At 34.9% G+C, this 20,812-nt stretch overlaps 1 protein-coding gene across 1 annotated transcript in view; it reads right to left on the reverse strand.

Annotated features, from left to right (window-relative positions):
• Positions 1-20,812, reverse strand: part of Dgki (diacylglycerol kinase iota) — a 466,489-nt gene that overhangs the window by 145,707 nt on the left and 299,970 nt on the right. The window contains 1 exon segment of the mRNA XM_063250554.1: positions 3,937-4,136. Coding sequence (XP_063106624.1) covers positions 3,937-4,136 — 200 coding nt within the window.

Below are 20,812 nucleotides of genomic sequence, written 5' to 3' on the forward strand. Positions count from 1 at the left end.
TAGGCTGTGGACACAGAGAGGTGACCATGGCAGCCCTTCTCTGGGTCATCTGAGACACCTTGAAGAGCAGGTGCACACCCACATCCAACAGTGCCAGTGGACTGGTCAATCCCCCTTGAACACATCAGCTGGTGTAATTCTTTCCACATGACCTCATAATTCGCCAGCTCTGTGAGCACACTAGTATCCAAAAGACAATATTACTTCCAATCAATAATACTTCGCACCCCAGAATGAAGAAATCCAGTTGTCAATTTGAGGTTCGCTAACCAGATACCTGAATTTGGATAAAATGATCATCTTTGACAAAGCAGCCTTAATTATCAGTGACTTTAATGGTAATAGCCGAAGATTTCCTTGCAGAGTACACCAGTAATTTTCAGCTTCGGATGCCCTTCAGAGATATCTTACATAGAGAACATAAGCTAAATGTATCTGGCTTCCCAGTTACTAAAACATGAGTATGAACACAGGTAACACTCCCCTACTGTTTGAGGGGAAGATAGTACTGTAGCTCATACTTTATGTAGGTTCATGTCAAGATAAAATGGTACTCATTCCTACAACCAATGGGAGATACTGAACACAGAGACAGCTTGACTTTTAGTTGGCATGTAGTAACACAAATGGAATTAAGTCAAGAAATTGTTTTTTAGTAAGTTCCTTTTGCACAAATGAAGATCTGGTGGTATCATGAAGACTACTAATTAACTATTTCTCATGGAAAATGCAGCTTCTACACAAATTATAACCTGAAATTATTCAATATTTGCCTTTAACTTGTAATACTATGTAATGAAGGCATTCTATACTATATTTATATTTGTGATATTTTAGGTTTATATTATTTTAATAATAATTTCTGAGAAATGTAGCAGACACAGCCTTATAAATGTGAATCATGTGTGAGTCACTGATTCTACTGACTCAATATATAAGCATGTTACAGGAACTATGAAATGTCCTGGAAATCCTAAGATGAAAACCTTTGGTCCTCCCAACAGATCACAGAAGAGACCCAAGTCAACCAAAGATTACACTCACTATTTTATTTATTTATTTATTTATTTATTTATTTATTTATTTATTGGTACCAAGGATCAAACTCATGTCCTCACACTTGCCAGGCAGGTGCTTAGGCCACTGAGCTAAATCCCCAGCCCCTACACTCACTATTTTAGTAACAGTGTGCTAGAAGCACCCAAAAGCAGCTATGAAGAGCACCAGGAAATGCAGCTAACAGCAAGAAGTAGACAGAAGAGGGTGCTAAAGGAAGGTGCTATTAAGGTAGAGTCCTGAACTGAGAAAGAAAGAGAGACAGAGACAGAGACAAAGTCAGAGACTGAAACAGAAACAGAGGCAGAGGCAGAGGCAGAGAGAGGTAAAGCAGGCACTGAGGTCTCTCCAAGAGGAACAGTCAGGGGTAAAGCACTCTGATGTCAGGGATAGGGACACAATTATGGCTCTAGGGACAAAAATTACTCTGGAGCATAGGAAGAAAGGAGGCAGCAATCAAAAAGTCTGCAAATCCAAGAAAAATAGGATTCCCACTTTTATAAAAAACCATTCTTCCTGGTTTACTGGAAAACACAGATGACAAAATGGGCAACAATGAGAAATGGGCAAAGAAATGAATTATGAGACTACTTTAAACAGGCTGATCTTAAACTTGAAACTCTACTTATAAGCCCCACAGAAGAAGTTAGATTGTAAAACAAGAATTTCTTATGAAATGAAAACAATATAATTGCAGATGGTGAGGAAGATTAAAGTGAGAGAAGTCAAGGTTTAGTGAGCAAGTATTATACAGTAAGTTGGTTTTTGCCTTCTTTTGAAAATAAACTATCTGTATTGATTTTCTTAAGGTACTGTGTTGAATAATAATTTTCATATATACTCATAAAATAATTTTAAATTATATATATATATTTTTTTTTAAAATGAATTCTATTATTCTCATTTTCACATTGGTCTCTGGCTACTTTGATGGAGACATCGTCGTACCCTGGTGGGAAGCACCCGCTTTTTTTCTAAAGCTGAGGCTGCTGCTTGAACATCTGCACAGTTAAGTGTAATAAATGACCTCATATGTTATATATGCCAGAAGAACAAAAAAGAAAAAGAAAATCTATGTGTATTTTGGGAAGTACTAGTTATGAAATCTAGGGCCCTCATATGAGATATATGCCTAATGCTTTCTTAATTTTTATTTTGTCAGAGACTAGCTAAGTTGTCCAGATTGCATGTAAATGTTTGACCCTCCTGCATAAGGCTTGAATACTGCTAAGATTACAGGTGTGTACCACTGAAGCTGGCTAATGTCTGCTTACCTTTATAGGTAAAGAAACCCAAATGAATTCTAAACAATATGGTTACTGAGCAAATATCAATTCTTTCTTAACAAGAGTTACAGTTGTTTGAAAAAGAATTCTATGTTTGTGGATGGTTATTATATGTAAAGGTATTAGGTATGAGACCATGAGTTATTTGTTTATAAATTTTAAAAACTCCTAGCTTTATCATATCTTCATAGTGGACTACTAAAAATGACCCAAACATATTTCTGCCAAACCAGTGGTTTGTGATTTACGTGCGACATTCCTAGAGGAAATCTGGTGAGTTGTGAACAACTGCTACCATTCTACCTTTTTAAATACATAAACTCAGAAATTACACATTCTACCTAAAAAAGGGATGAGGTAAAGAGGAAGGAGAGCATCACAAACAAGCCAGGAGTTTTACTGCCTGCAAAACACAAATAAAGCAAAAAATATAACTAAACAGCAGCTCTGGAAACATTATTAGCAACATTCCAGGGAGGAAAGGGAAAAAAAGGGTCTCTTGCCCCAGCCTAAGACTCAGAAGCAGATGTCAAAAATTGAAACACTTGGCAAGCACTGTCTAGTGCTGTTCCTAACATCTGCCACCACCGAAGGGAGGTGACAGAGGCCAGGGCACCTGTGACACTGCTATTCTAGGAATTTCTGGAGATCACGATGTTGATTTCATGAACATGTGGTGAAGCATGCCCCTGCTTTACAGGCACCACAAGGAAGCCAGCCATTCAGTATCAATAGGTAACCATGCGTCCTGGCTCATGTCTTTGAGGGTCCCTCACTGTGACAGAGAATGACCCAAGGCTAAGCTCTGAAATTGCCTTAGCTGTATATGCTCGGTATACAGACGACATTCAAAAGATACCCCAAGACTCCTCCTCCATTCATCCACATCTCCAACCAAAACAAACAACTGAATCACCCACTGTAGTAAGACTCATTGCAAAATGAATGGGCATTCTAATTTACTTAGTCATTACTGCCTTACCTCAAATCAGCTCATCAAAATACTCAACACAGGGAAGAGTTTCAGAGGGAAACCAAGTACTTAGAAATAGCTGAGTGAGTCAGGCCTAGACAATGGGTTGCTGCCCAGAAAGGCAAAACTGATTCCAAGGAGCAGAGCATACAGGATCCCAAAATGGAAACAACAGGAAGGGCCACTTGCTAATAGGCCAACTGGGCTGAGCCTTTGCTACCCAAGAAACCAACAACATCCAAGGGACCTGTGTAGAGAGCAGGCTAACTACATGCCTTCCCAAAATGAACCACTACAGGACACATTCTGTGCACACATCATGTGACCCCAGAATCACTCCTATAATGGTGTTTTGCTAATTTGAGTATCCACTGACCAAGTGGTCAGGGAAGAATCATCCAACTCATATAACAGTGATGATTTCTGAAAGAAGGGTCAAGGTGATTATAATAAACATAAGGAAAAAGATACCTGTTGACATGAGACAGACCAAGGAACTGTGGAGTTTCCAGGATTTTTCTCCCCTTCCCCACACAGTGAGATTCCCTGGACCAAGCACATGCTCTGCAATCTGTGCCTCAAGGTCTTGTGTTACCCCAGGTAGACAAGGAGCAGACTCACTCATTGAGTAAAGGCATAGACGTTCTCCTCTTGCTCTTCTGTACCATGTTGGCCTGATTCCTTAATGAGATCCGAATCATAGCTGGCGCCAACCTACAAGGTTCCCCATCCACTTGCATGGGAATTGACTTGTAAGTCAGAAGCATGACCTCCCGACACTGGTGTAGCCTTTCTCCATGGCCCCCAACTTGCAGGGCAGCCTGTTAAAACAAAAGTTCGTTACTGCTAATTAAGAATGCTACATAGCCAAAGGGCCTTTTGTAAATACAGTCAAATTTATTGGCATCAGAAAAAAAAAAAAACTGGGTAAACTATTACTACAAATGAACTAATTCAACACTTTTGATAAGCTTTATTGTGAATTCCCACAGACAGATATTTATTGTTTTAAGCACTGTAAATCTAAATGATTGTACTAATTTAGCACAAAAATTTTCTTTTGGTTATCTAGTTCCAGTAAATAATCAGAGTATCACAAAAGACTACAGAGGATAATACATGGTTCACCAATTTCTAAACTTATCTGATTCTTTAGCAAGCAGCTTGATGCATTTCCAAGCTTAAGAGCCCTTATCATTTTCACCTAAAATTTCATCCAGCTATTTCTAACCTGTACAAAGTAAAGAAAATAAAAACTTAACATTGATTACTCAATTTAAACCATTCTAAATATCTTACAGGATTAAAATTAAAATTGTAGAAGTTCACTTCACTATAGGAATCACAGAATGGAGATTCAAATCGATATTAAAAAACTCATTTCTTAGAACAACAAATTTATATCTTCTCTGACTTTGGAAAATAGTTCATGAAATGTCATTTATGTTTTTATGCATAAATGAAAGCCATATAATTTTAATACATAATACATATACAGGACACACATCTGATGACTCAGCTTGGTGGCTATTTTTGTCCATATGTGTGAACCTTTGCACTGATCAAACTTTTTTTTAACAACCAAGAGATTTTCCCTGCCCCTTTGCAACTTGTTACAGTCCTTCCAACAACTAAAATTTAACCACTTCTGACTTCCATCACCATATACTAATTTTACCTGAATTTGAACTTCCTATATACCTACATAAGTACTCTTGCATCAGACATCTTTTGCTCATCTTTATGTTTTACTGATATATAGCAACTTACATCTATGGTTTCTTCATCGATAGGTGAATAAATTATTTCTGGTTTGGGGTATTCATCATATAAATTTTCTTGTACACATATTTTGGTAGATACATGCAATCTTGGGTGCAGACAAATAAGTAGCACTTCTATGACATTAGTTTATGGGTATATTTCAATCCAGAAGACACTGCAGTATCATTTATTGAACAATTTGTAATGAAGAATATTTTCATTACAATAAAAATAATGAAGCAAATTTTGAAGTGTAGCTAAATACTAACTAGCACAAAATCTAAATGATTTACTTTTATAAAAGGAAAACATATTATCAGCTTTTTGCCACGTTTATTCTTTATGAAGAGATGAGGAAAATTTGTGAAGTCAGTTTCCAACATTTTGGCAGCCAGATCTTTGATTTTAACTGATGTTTCAAATTATTTTTTCATTCTTTTGCAAGATAGAAAAATGACTTTAAATGTAAACAGAAAGAGACAACAAAGCAAAAAAGACATAAAACAATTGGAACATAAAGAGTGCATTGTTGAGCCCTTTTGATGTTTTGCATACTTTTTTGTTTCAGTTAGTGGGATACCAAGAAAGGAGACAGAATGCAATGAACAGTTTCTAAAATTCTTTTTGACCTGGCACCTTGTTCTCTACTATTCAGTGAGTGGCACTGAATTATTCCTTTAAGTTACTCTATGGATGTGAATCAGTACAATCACTAAAATTTTTCCAACATAACTCTTGTTATCAATTACTGTCAAGATCAGTATTACAAGGGAACAAATCAGATGCTTCATCCCTTAGTGGAAACTCTATTTTTCCCTGTCTCAAACAGGACTAATGACAGATAAAAATGTAACACTTGCCAGTTAAGAACTTACTTCCTTGAGTGTAACAGAATTGGCACTTCTGAAATGCTTCTCAGCTCCTTAGTATCAGGAGTATGCATGTTCACTAGAATATATACAATTCATCTTCTCACTCTCAACAGTAAAACAATAGCATATGCAGGTTCAGTATCTCTTATCCAAAAATTTTAGGCCAAGAAAGGTTTCAGATATTTTAAAAAATCAGTATTTTAGTATATTCACAAATATGTAATGAGATATCTTGGGAATATGACTTCATGGAACAATGGAATTAATTTGTGTTTTATAAAAATACAAATGGAGCTGGGGCATAATCACTTGCCTGGAAAGCATGAAGTTGTGAGTTTGACCCCTGGTACCAAAAAGAAAAAAAAAATGGAATGTTATGGAATTGATTTGTATTTTATAGAGCATGTATCTTGTAAACATAGCCTGCAGCTCATTTTAGATGAAATTTTTAATGTATCTGTGCTTTGATTGTGACCCATCACGAGCTCAAGTCTAAAATTTTGGTGTTCAAATGTTTTTGATTTGGAAACATTTCAAACTTAATACTTTCAAATTAGGGATATTCACATATTCCACAAACAGATGGAGCCTAATAACTGCCAGTGGATTATTTTTTATTCTTTAAATGATCTAAGCACAGCATCCTCAAAGGTACAAATCCTAAAAGCCACATCACAGATTTACCAGTCATACTACTTTGATTGTTCAATAATCTATTTAACTTTGCATGTGTTACTCTTGCAGAAACTTCAGATACTGCCTTTCAAATAATATGACTTCAAAGGAATACTGTGACAGTCCCTCAAATAAGTGCACCTCTTGTCACTTTTGGAACTGGCTCGGTAATAACTTTGTTATGCTTTCAGTATCTGTTTTTCTAATTATATACTCCTCCTTGGAATATTTTTCTCTATCCCCTCAAACTTTATACTTCTCATTCCACTTGCTATTATTACACTGTCTACTTTCCTTCTCATTCCACTTACTATCACATGGCAAGGATGGCAAAGAAACAAAACAAAGTGTCAAATCCTCTCCTTCTTCCTCCTTCAAACTCTCATGTTCAACATCATTCCTGGACCACAATACCCAAGGCTTGGGCCTGTGATATGGAGAGTAGAGACAGGAGCTCAATAATACTAAGACTTAGATGCGTTTTGAAGACTAACAGAATAAAGTTCTTATAAGATTAAATAACAACAAAATATAATTGTATTATATTAGATAAAAGAGATGTAATGTAAATTATATTAGCTATAATTTTATTACAGCTAAGGACACACTTGTGATTATTTTTATTATAACTAAAGATATTACAAGGAGTTATGAAAATCATAAAAGAATACTATAAAGATAATAAATTGGAAAACCTTGATAAAAAAATTTCTAAAAAAATTATAACCTTCCAACATTTGTTATAATATAAAAATTGAATAAATTAAAATGTAAAAATTAAAAGACTTATTAAATTTATTCTCATTTCACAATCCTCACACTCACAGAAATGCCAAAGAAGATGTCTAATTAGCATCAGGGTCTTTTTTTTTTCAATTTAATGTTCTACTTACTCAGCTAATAAAACCATATTAAAGCAGAAAATAAAATTTTAGTCTAAACTCCATTTATAATCCTAAATGCAAAATTTCTTTTATCAAAACTAATTTCAGCTAGTGATCTATTTCATAGAAACTAAATTATTAGCCATTATGGCTAAGGATTAGGTATAGTTTAACACCAGAAAATACATCATTGTAATTGTACCATACTAAGTGCCTCTCCAGCACTCTGTCCAGCAACAAGAAAGTTGGCTGATATTGCATTTATAATATTAGCAGTCTTGTACTCTGAGTAACTACTTTGAAGATAGTGACACATAGGTATACTAACGTCTGTATCCCAAGAGATACAGAAAAATTAAGGTTCGTGCCTTTGAAGATATAAAGTTTCTTGGAAAGTAAGGAATACAAAGTAATTTCTTAAACTGAAAAGAATCATCTACCAACACAGCTGATAAAAACATTAATCATTTTAAAGGAAATTTGGAAGCATAACTTTCGAGGTACAAAGTTATTCATTAGCAACACAAATTATCAACACAATATTATCTAAAAAATTAAATCAAGGAAATGAAATTAGAGTTTAAAAAAAAACTAAAAAGAAAAACATTGCGAACTTGCTAATATAATCCTATATCTAGAAATTCCAGAAATCTCACTAGCAAAGTGTTAAAACTCATAAGAAACATGCAAGTAGTTTATTCAGTTAAAAAAAAAAAAATCAACAGAGGGCTGGGGATTTAGCTCAGTGGCGTAAGCGCCTGCCTTGCAAGCAGGCAGTCGTGAGTTTGATCCCCGGTACCAATAAAAATGAAAAAGACCAAAAAAAAAAAAAAAAAAAATCAACAGTGTTATTCCATTCCAGGAATATCTAAATAAGAAAGGAATGTAAGATGACATTTGTGAAAGTTGAGCTTAACTGTCAACTTGCTTGGCTTTGGCTCCACCTCAGAGATTAGTAAAGCATATTTTTGGACATGGCTGTGTGGGTCCTGGAGGCTGAGCTCTGCCCTGGTCTCTACCCCTCCCTCTTTGATGCTGTTTCCCTGCTCTGATTCCAGGATACTGTGAATCAAGGAGCTTTGCTCTGCCACGCCCTTCCACCATGATATTTATACTCTGAAGTGACCAAACTATGGATTGAATCCCCTAAAACCCTGAGCCAAGTAAACCTCTTCTGTGAACGGTGCCTCTCAGGTACTTTGGCCAGCAACAAGAAAGTTGATTGATATGCCATTTATAATATTAGCAGTCTTATACTCTCAGTAACTACTTTGAAGATACTGATACATGGGTATATTAACTATTATTATTTTCTTAATATTTTGTTATGAAATTATTTTATTTTTTCATAAAATAAAAATATATATGAGGCTTTTATGCAGAAAACTTTAAAACTTTATTGAAGGGCATAAGAGAAGTCTTAATTGAAAATGCATATCATATTCATATGTAGAATAATTCAATATTCCATTGGTTTTGGTTTTCCCAAATCAATATTTAAATTAATGCAATTTAAACCAAACATGAGAAATATCCTGTTTAAGGTAATTTTGTGATATTTAATTTTAGATGTCAACCTGGCTACACCACAGCAACCTGATATGTGGTCAAACATTATTCTAAATGTTTTCAAACAGGTACTTTTAAAAATAAGATTAACATTTAAATCAATGGGACTTTGAATAAACCAGAGTATCCTCCATAATGTGGGTAGTCTTCATCTAATCAGCTAAAGATTGTAATAGAAGACTAAACTTCTGCAACATCAATACTTCTCAGGTACCCTAGCCCCACATGTTTATCCTCCTCTTTCTGTGTTTGTGTGTCTGTCTATTCTCATTCTCTCTCTCTCTCTCTCTCTCTCTCTCTCTCTCTCTCTCTCTCTCTCTGTCTGTCTCTCTCTGTCTGTCTCTCTCTCCCTCTTTCCCTCCCTCCCTCCCTCCTTACATGTAACTATTGGTTATGTTTCTTTGGAGTACCTTGACTAATACACTGTGAAATTATAAATTATAAAATTAATTTTGAATAAAAAGGTCCACAATAATTGAAGACAAACTGAAAGGAGAAAGAAGATATAGACAGTAGACTATCTACTTTTAGATTCTGAAACTTAAAGTGTTTTGAAGACACACTGATTAAAGCAGTGATGCTTGGACATTAAAAGAGAAGGTCAATGGAAGTGAAAAGAGAGAACACGATAGATTTATAAACGGGAGGACACAGATTATATTGACCTAGCATTATAAATTACTGAGGCAATGATGGGGCAATATAGCCAATGATATTGGGAATGTTTCCCACCACATAGACAAAAATAAAATCAATATTCTCTACCATACCATGCAAAAAAGAGCAAAAGATAAAAATGGAACTCTGTGTCCATCTTTCACCTATAAAATGAAGATAATAGTAGCAGTTATCTCATAATGCCGCTGAGAGTATTATACACAAAGCACGCAGAACACTGCCTGGCACCCCGAAGAGTCCACTGTCCTCCCTAAATAGTCTTGTGCAAGGTAACTCACTGGTACTATCATTGTGGTCATAACTCTACACAGTTGAGAAACAGATATATATAGATATATATATAGAGAGAGATAGATACATAGATATATATATAGATATATATATCCTCTATATCATTTCTTATTCTTCCAATAAAAAAATTAACAATTGAAAGAGAAAAGACAGCAGGTGTTTCTTCCGATATGCTGAAATTTGGATCCTAATGTTCCTCAAAAGCACATGTGTTAAAAGACTAACTCCCTAGCCAGGACACTAAGGGAAGATGGCAGAAACTTTCAAAAATCAATTTCTTCTTATTGTAGTTATTGTTATACAAGCATCATTTTCAGATCTGTTCATTGGAGGAAGATTCTAGTCATTACCAACAAGAGTTAATGACAGGCAACAAAAATAACAGAAGAAGCCTGATCAGTAATGAGGCCTTAAGTCTGGTTCCACCTGGGAAAGAAATTCATTTCCACATTTTAAATAAATATGCCTCCAAAATCTACAATATGTGAAAGCCTTAAAGAGTACTGACAGAATCAAGAACATATCCCTGAAGCAAGGGGACACATTAGATGTTAAAATCTGGGAATAAACATATCCTACTGATAATTTTTTAAAACTTTACTGTTAGTATTTGCCCCATAGAGGTTTTTTTTTGTTGTTGTTTAAGGAAGAGGCAGAGAATTGAATAAAATGTGATGTTAAAACAGTACATCCTGGGTAAAAATAAAATATTCATTTTGATTGCACTCAATGAATCATCCACATAGCACATAATCAATAGTACTAGATATGCAAAGAGAAAACTGTAATCCATAATGAGGAGGAAACGAAATTATCGTCAGATAGACTTAAGAACAAATTGGACCCTGCAGGAAAAGGTCACTGAAGACAGAAACAGATCAATAGAAATCATTGATCTTAAAAAAAGGGCCAGAAACACCTCAATTTATTAGGTAACCTGTGACATAATAATAAGCAATTTAAAATCATGTGTATAACAGAAGGAAAGAAAGCGTAGAAAATATGTGGAGAAAAACATTTCAAACTTGTTTAAAAAATGAACCTTCAGAGTCAAAATCAAGTGAATTTGAAACATGATAAATACCAACAGAACATTAGTGTGATGAGAATGATGGTCACCAACACAGTCATCAGAATGATGCCTAGATTCTAGGTCCAAGAAGCCAGAAGGACTTAGGAGCAAAAGTATATTTTTGGTTTGACTAAAGTAAAAGTGTGGAATTAGGAAAATTATCTTGGGCAATCCCAGCAAGCTTACAATGTACTTTAGAGAGAAAGAATAAGGCAAGAGAGAGAAAGAGAAGATGTGAGAAAACTGAGTTTAGAGTGACGCAGGTCACAGAATGAACCAAAGAATGAACACAACCTCCAGAAGCTGGAAAAGACCAGGACTGGACTCTCACACACAATCGCCAGAAGTATCATGGTGCTAACATTCAGTTCTATTATTCCTTAAATATAAAATAATAAACTCGTGTTGTTTTAAAACACTTTGTGTAATTTGCCTTAGCAGCAATAGCAAAGAAATACTGCAATCACACGGAACTTTTCTACAGCCAGGAAAACAAAATTAAAAAAATAATCAAATAAAAACACAAATTTAAAGCAATCGATCACAATACTGTTATTATACATCACTGAACAAGAGAACACATTCCTAAAATTCATTTGGAAACAGAATAGACCTAGAATAGCAAAACAATTCTGGACAAAAAAGGAAAGGCAAGGAGCATCACAAGCCCAGACTTGAAATTATACTAAAAAATAACTGTATAATAACTGTAGTATAGTAAATTATACTATAAAGTAACTGTGCTAAAATCAGCACATTACTAAGAAAAAAATAAAAACAGACCTGAGGATCAGTGAAACAGACTAGAAGATTCAGACAAAACTACAAATAAACGCTGCCACCCTGACAAAGTGGCCAAACATGTTCACTGGAATAAAGATAGCCTCTTCAATAAGTGGTGCTGGAAAAATTGGTTTACCTCATACCAAAGACTAAAACTAGACCCATGTCTATCATCATGCACTAAACTAAAGTCAAAATGGATCGAAGACTTAAATATTAAACCTGAAACTAAATAACTAGAAGAGAATATATATAGAAATCGTAAGACATTAATGTAGGGCAGAGAGTTTATGAACAAAACCCAGACTGCACAGGAAATATTTCAAAGAATCAACAACTTGGATCATATCTTGTTTTTAATTTTTTTTTTTTTTTTTTTGGTGCCGGGTATTGAATTTATGACCTCGCAATTGCCAGGCAGGCGCTTAAGCCACTGAGCTAAATCCCCAGTCCCCCTGGATCTTATCTTGTTAAAAAGCTTTTTTACATCAAAAGAAATCACCAACAGTGTGAAAAGACAATCCACAGAGGGGGGGAAAGTTTAGCCAACTGTTCCTCAGACAACTTTATATGTAAAACATATAAGGGCCTGAAAAATATCAGACCCCCTCAATTTCAAAGACCCAATCCAAATAATGGCATCTAAGATGAATACACAGTTCTCAGATGAAGAAATACAATGGCAAATAAATATATGAAAAAATGTTCATCACCACTGGTCATCCAAGAGATTAAAACACCACTGAGATTACATCTGACTCCAGGAACAGCGGTTATCATCAAGAAATCAACCAATAACATATGTTGGAGGGGTGGTGGGGGAACTCTTCTTCACTGCTGCTGTGAGTGCAAACTGGTGCAACCACTATGTATGTCAATATGGAGATTCCTCAAAAAACTAGAATTAAAGCTCTTATTTACATTTTATTCACATCCACTACAGAAATCCTACCAGAACAAAAGAAAATTTAGGAAATATACACATATCAGTTGTTTCTATACAGTAACAATAATATTTAAATGTGATGTTAAAATAATATTTTAAATAGTTTAAAACATATAAGCTACTTAGGAATCAGTTTAACAAAATAAATTGAAAAACTGAAAAGCCATACTGCAGCTACAGAATATTTCCAAGCAAACTTTAATACAAAACAAATGAAGAAGTATAACATAGTCATAGAATGGAATGCTCAATATTAGAATCCACATTTCCCCAAATTTACTAAAGATTCAATACAACTCTAATTAAAATTCCAGCAGAGTTTTCTTTTGGTAGACATTAACAAGTATATTATAAAAATATATAGCAAATGTAGAAGACCTAGATAATCAAAATATTCTTAGAAAAAAATAGGCACAGCATAGTGTTGAACACTTATAGTTCTGGAATTCTGACTGGCTGAGAGAGAAGGATCAAAAGTACAAGCCCAATCTGGGCTACTTAGCCATTTAGTGAGACCCTATCTCAAAATAAAATATAACAAAGGACTGAGTCATAGTTCAATAGGAAGTATTTGTGTTGAACACAGTAACTGTCCCTCTGAACACAAAACGATTCATATGAGTACAATAAAGACTTACTATAAATATGTAGTAATTAGGACAATGTAGTACTGGCACAAAATAACCAGTGGAAAGGAACAGTACTCAGAATATTCACATGAAGCCAAAGAGCAAAGTTCCAGGGCAATTCTACAGAAAAAGAAAGTTTACTCAAAAAATAATGCTAGGAAAAACTTGGGTAAATATATATTTTAAAAGAGAATGAAAAGTTACCTTACAAAAACACAAAAATTGGACTTCTGGGAGAACATGGCAGATAGATAGCAGCAGCTATGGAGGCTCTCTGAGATACCCCACTTAGAATCCAGGAATGGTGCAGTATGAGGAGTCCTAAGCAAGGGGAGATATACCCTGCCAACCCAGGAACGAACTAAGCTAACAGAAACCAACTGGAAATGCAATCCTGGTGTTATAACAGGAACAGATAAAATCTCAGTGTGGAAACTAGAACCTGCGTCAATGGAAGCCGCAATTTGAATTTCCTGCTGCCGCGGCTGCGTCCAAATCAGCACAGCAGGGAGAGACGCGCAAAAGCTCTGAGAGTGGGAATCCGTGAACAGAGTTGAGAGCGGGACCGGCAGGGAGCCCTGCATCGACCTGCAGTGAGTGAGTGGAAGGGGGACCCTTCCATAGAGTAGGAGGCTCCAGCAAAGGACATGCTGGGACCCAGCAGACTTGCCAGAACAGGACGCTGCAGCAACTTTAGTTGCATATTCCCCTCAAGCGGGATTGGTGGGGAGTGCCTGCCCTGGGTGACACCACTGACTGAGACACAGTAGGCTAGCCCAAACCAGGTCAAAGCGCCTGGAGGTGCACTCTAGCAGTGAAGCCTTCTGTAGGTTGACCTGGAGGGGTGGGCCCAGCAGAGGCTGCCCAGGTCTGTATCTCCCTAGTACACTGCAGTGGGTGGGAACACCTAGCTGGTGCAATTCAAACAAACTGTAACAGACAAAGAGAAAAAAAAAATGGGCCTCCTATTTGCTTGTATGGAAGGAACAAAAAGCATGGGAAGAGGAAGCAACAAGAAAGGGTCCTCAGTCCCCAATCCTGAGAACACAAACCCAGGAAGGGAAATGCAAAGGAGGACAGAAAACATGCAATATCATACACAGCACCAATAGACATAAAGCAATATCTCCGGAGCCTCATAGACGAGTTTAAAAGTGAAGTATTTAATGAAATAAAGCAAGATATATAAGTAGAATAGTTAGAGAAATGCTAAGCACCGCCCAAGAAAAAACAGATGGTGGAATGGAAGAACAGAAAAAAAGAGGAGAATTGTTTGATGGAGAAAATAGTGAAAACATAGAATACGTGAAACGGATTCAAAGAGATTACCAAGAAACTAAAAACTCTATCGAAAGCTGGCATAACAGCTTGAAAGAAACTAAGGATAGATTATCTGAACTGGAGGGCAGATTTGTAATGTGGGAGCATGAAATGAAAAACTTCTTAAAAATAACAAGAAAACAAACAGCAATAATACAAAGGCTAGAAGATGATAAGAGGATCTATAACTTCAGAATTAAGAACATAAAAGAAGAAGTAGGGATACAAACAAATGGACTATAAAAGCTATTCACAGAAATAATCCAAGAGAATTTCCCCAATTTAGCAAAAGGTAAAGTTTCTTAGATCTATGAGGCATACAGGACCCCAGCCACCTACAACCCAAACAGAGCTACACCCAGGCATATCATAATCAAAATTCCAGAAATCCAATATAAGAACAGAATATTAAAAGCCATCAGAGTGAAGAAACAGATCACTTACAAGGGAACACCCATCAGAATTACAGCAGACTTCTTGGCACAAACCATCAAATCACAAAGAGCGCGGGGGGAAATAATTTAAGCTTTGAAAGATAACAACCTCCAGCCAAGATTGATATATCCTGTACAACTGTCCCTAGAAATTGATGGAAAAACAAGGTGCTTCCAGAATAAAGAGGAACTAGGGGAATTTGCAACCACCAATTCAACTCTACAGAGAATACTGCAGGACATTCTAAAAAAGGAAAATACCAAGATTCCAAAAACAGTGGCAGAGAAGCCACAATGAATGGAGCAGAAAGCAAATTGAAGAAGACAAACTGACAACAAACGATAGAAAAAGAGCTCAACAGAAATGAGGCAGAGAAGATCGGATGGTAGGAACAGCTATTTTGGAGAAAACAAGACATCATAATAGCTAGTGCTGATTTAGTATCATCTTGTTTTGAAGTCCCATCAAGCTTTTATTCTTCTGTCTCCATCGGTCTTAACAGGTTGTATCTTACTGGATTTTATTATATGTGATAATATAAGCAAAAACTTTTATAGACAAGGAGATTATACAGAAACCATTGTTCATTTTCTGGTAGTTGGTTCTGAATACCCTGTAATACTGTCATTCTCTTGAATGGTTTTACATTGTCTTGGTATGTTTGGTGCTACAGTATACGAAGTTATACTCAAAGATTTCAAGGAAAGAGACACTATGGTAACTATTTTTATGTCAGGATATCTTGTGGTGAAACACTATTTTGCTTAAATGATTATGCTTCGACCTGCGCTGTTATGTTGTTATGCTCTCTTTTATCTCAATCTTTTTTAATTATTTACTTTTTTCTTTTTATCTTTTTAATTAAGGGAACAATAAATAAAAATTAGCAGGATACATTATAGTAACCCACTTTGATTTCCTATTAACTTGATTTGAAATCCTTTATAGCCCTCACCATCTTGCTTTGATTGATTTTCCCCTATTCTGCTTTGCTTGATAGTACCAAGTTGGAAAGTATAGGCAAAACTCTGAAAACAATCAGATTCATTATGACGCCCATTCTGGTTAACTATTATCTTCTTTTAAAGTCCTATAATGTCTCCAATGTTTTGGTTTTATTCTTTACTGTTTTGTTCAATTTTATTATAACTGATGATATAGGCAATTCTTTTTAAGATAACAAGAGGCAGTATGGTAACCATTGTTGATCACCTAGTAATTTTGTTTTTACATTATCTACTATGTCCATCCTTTTGATTTGACTGACTCTGTTCTGTTATGTCACATTTGGTTCTACTCTCTTCAAAAAAAGTAGTAAGAATTGTGGGAGTAATAAAACCCCACAGAGTAATAAATGTGTAATTGTCATTGTACAAAAGAAAGGAAAAGAATGTGCTCTAAAGGATATAACTGCATGTATGTTTAAGTGTATAAGATAGATAACCATATTACTGAGTTTTATTGGATCATTGAACAAAACTGTTTGCAGTCTCACTCTTTGAAAGTCTACTTTATATGCTTTAATTTTGTCACTTGAACAACTATTTCTAAGATAACAATATGTAATCTATTAACTAGTGATTTCCTAATATTTATTTTTTCTGAAATTCTATATAACTTGTAACCTTTTTCTGTTTTTTCTTGTTAAATAAAATTTTTAAAAAAAACTAAAAATTAATTTGAGCTGAATCATGTATAAAAGCTAAAACTATAAATTCTTCAGAAGAAAAAATAGAACACTGTCATGGTTTATGTTTGTGTCCCCCAGGCCTGCATTGTATATTTGTGATGGTTCATTGTCTAGTGCTTGGATTGATAGTGTCAGTGCTCCACCCACATAGGGGTGGAGCCAGGATGTGATGTAATGGCAGGAAGAACGTATGTTTTTCTCTTTGCTGGTTCGAGCTTGCTTTCGGAGGCTGCCATGAACTGCGGTCCAGCCATGTCTGTCTGTCTTAGAGCCAACTGAGTGTGGACTGAAACCTCCAAAAACTGTAAGAAATAAACCTTTCCTTTCCCAACTTTGGGCTTCAGGTATTTTGTCTCTGTGACTAGCATAAAGTAACTAAGACAAACACCTTCTCAATCTTTTTTTAAACTAATGCAAATTAAATATACTCCATAAAACTAGAATTTATAAAAATATTTAAAATGTATACTCATAAAAGAACTACAGAGAAAACTCACACCAAGAAAGTATGTTTCCATTAAATAAATCTGTGAAAAGATTTGTACCCAGAATATACTTATTGTATCTCTGTTAATATGCAAAAAAACCAAGATTCATTTGTAAAAGACTTAAAAGGTAACAATAAGATAAATTTGTCCTTATTATCATTGTTTTGTGTTTTAATAGGCCATAGCAATTTGTTCTAGTTTTAAGGATTTTATAAAGCATTCATAAATCTTTATTTTTTTTTTCCTCAGGATTGAACCTTAGTCTCTCTTCCCTCATTCTGTTTCATCAAGTGCCCCAAATCAGCATCCATGTCTAGGCATTAACAGAGTTTCACCACCTGAAGCATGTTTAATTTAAATCCCTTCTCATCTGAGTATTCTGTACATTGCTGTTGGTAAGTAAACAGTATAAAATTTCCTGGAAACAGTTTTATCATTTTTATTGAGACTTTAAAATGTTTATATCATTGAATTTGAAATTTCTTTCCTGAGGACTTGGCATAAGAAAATAATCTGAGATGTGTAGAGAGGTGTACAAACAATTATGCTAATGCTAATTACAGGATTATTTATAACACTATATCAGAAATCTAAAAGTTTCATGAAAGAGCGATTATTTTATAAATGGAATATATTGATGCAATAAAAGTTCAGATAACCACTTATAGTATTATAAATGATTTTACTTATATGATTTCATGTATTGTTTAAAACATAAAAATAAAGCCAGTAGAAGAAAACGCATCAAAATGTAGTCATTTTATGGGTTATATGACTATGACTGATATTTTATTCTATTTATTATACATATATGTGTTGTCAAAATAAACATCTAATGTTACTTTTGTTCTACAAAACACAAAAGTTTATATTATGTGACAGGCATTAAATAACTCTGGAAATTTCCTGACATATTGTTATTATTTTCTTACTGAAGAACTTTTGCTTTCCTAATTTATAAATTTAAAGAATTTACACATTTTAATTTCAATTAACAAAAAGAAGAATGTGCTTACTTTAAAGTTTACCAGACTGGAATTCTTGGATTTCATTGCAAACAGCTAATTAGGCTCCCACTTCCTCAATCTGAATAATGCTTTGAACTATCTTGAAAAGTTTTAAATTACTTGGAAATAGACCCAACATGAAAGGACCTTCACAACTGTAATCGCTGCAAATTGAGGCAGAAATAAATACAAATTACAATGCCTGATTATGGCCTGTGTAAAATCCAAAAAGGTAATCAGGGTACCCTACACCCAGTGAAGAATTATCTTAATTAGGTGGAATGCATTTCAGCCAATATAATGAAGACGTCTGCTTTGAAGCTTGCAATTACAAGATAGAATGTCTAAGAAAAAGTCTTTTTTTTTCCTATTCCAGTAATTCTACTTAAAATCTCTCTCTCATAGCCACCATGGATTTTCTATTCCTTACATTGTATTTATATCATAAGCAATGCACAACCATTTTTATTAGCTTATTCCATGAACTTAAAACTGTACAGTCCTTAATTACTTCAAAAATGCCAATTTCTAAGAAAATGAATTTCTAGAAGGCTTGACCTACTACTTATGCTTTTAAATTATATGGCAGCTATTTTTAATACAGAAAAATACACACACATACACACTGGACTAATTGTACTCTTCCATTTAATCATCTTAAGCAGATGCTTGAGTTTTCATATAATTTATCTTCTTAGAAACATAATAGTTTCAAGAAATGTAAAATTAGAGGAATAAAAACAAGATTCCTTCATCCTAAAATAATGTAAAGTTGTACCACTATATGAGTAATAAGGTTAGTTGCATATGAAAATAGAGAAATATAGGCCACTATTATTTATATAGTATATGTTACTCAAAATTACGCAGTGTAAGTTACATTTAAGTCTGATTTTCTGAGACAGAATTTTCTATCACAAAAGCAATCCAGTCATTAGAATTTGAGATTCTATCATATATTTGATTCTAGTACATTTATGTATGTGCTATATTATTCCTATCACATAAAGAGAAAAATATAATTGGTATAATTATAGCATTCCACTTTTTTCACCAATCCCCAGCCACTGTTACTTTTCTCTTTTCCTACTAATGATAGAATGAACCAGCGAAGGATTTGACAGATCTCTCAGAATTATCTTGCCAAACTAGATAGATCTCCTGAGCTCTAAACATATTCCAATTCCCCTTTTTTACATTTCTTGGAGTGGCTTACAGAGATTTTGAGCTTAAGATACATAAAACAGTTCATTTTCTTGGAACTATTCTCTTTCACATATTTTAACTTATTTAATGCATCCATTCCTTGTCCATTTGCCTATGCCAGCCTCCTATACCTCTCTCTATTCCAGTAACTCTCTTGAACCCACCAGTCCCTTCCTTCTCTGAGATCACAGATCTGCTCATCTTTTCCCCTGGACACTGGTACCAACATGTTGATTTGTCTAGCATCCTTCCAAGATTCTAGTCACCTCTGACCCAGGCATGTAGACAGTCTTTCTAAAAGCACGTTTGACGGCAGCTCCCCACCTCCTGCAACCTCATCCATAGCTTTAAGGGCTTTCTTTCTACTCTTTCTCCACGTGTGCCTTTTTTCACTGTACAAATGGTCTCTCAGAGACATCACCAGTGGCTCTCCTAGCAGGTATGCTCGCAGGCTGGTTCATCTGATGGGAATGACCACCAGACCATTTTACTCCTTCAGACCCCTGCTTCTTCCGCAGTCATTGCTGATTGCCCATTTCATAAGCACTCCTCTGCTCTCATTTCTTCTTCCAATTTTCACATGTACCTTTCTCCTAGAATTTACTATCTCAACCTGTGAGGGTTTATTTCTTGGTGTCCACTCCTTTAATACTACATTGGGAGTACCCTAAGAACAAGGCTTTTCTTTTAGCTACTTTCTTACCTAGTAGCATATCATTTATGGATTCTCTAAGTATCCATGGGCTCAATAAATATTTATAATTGACAATAAATGAAAGAAAGCAAAGATATGGAAGTACTACTGTGACTTTCCAAAATTCCCATTCATTAGAAACCATCATGATTGCCCAAATTTCCTATACACTGCATGCTTTTCATGACCCAGCCTCACAGGCTGCAAAGCATTACTTCTATTGAACTTAAGTTTGTCTAACCAAATTCAAGATAGAGAGCCACATACCTAAATTACTATTTAGCATCCAATAATTGAAGGCCATTTTAAAATCAGTCATCATCAGAGAATGCTAGTGAATCAATTCATTATTCTGAAAACATAAAAGAAACTATTCTTTAAAAGCATACTCAAAATTATTTATGAGTAAAATAACATAATATCTGGAATTTGTTCCAAAATGAAATAAGAAAAGATGTCACAGGTAGGGAAGAATGTAAGATTTTTTTCGTGAG

Source organism: Cavia porcellus, unplaced genomic scaffold, assembly GCF_034190915.1.
Source record: "Cavia porcellus strain 051 isolate PalLab524CR breed Dunkin Hartley unplaced genomic scaffold, mCavPor4.1 scaffold_6, whole genome shotgun sequence".
Taxonomy (NCBI): Eukaryota; Metazoa; Chordata; class Mammalia; order Rodentia; family Caviidae; genus Cavia; species Cavia porcellus.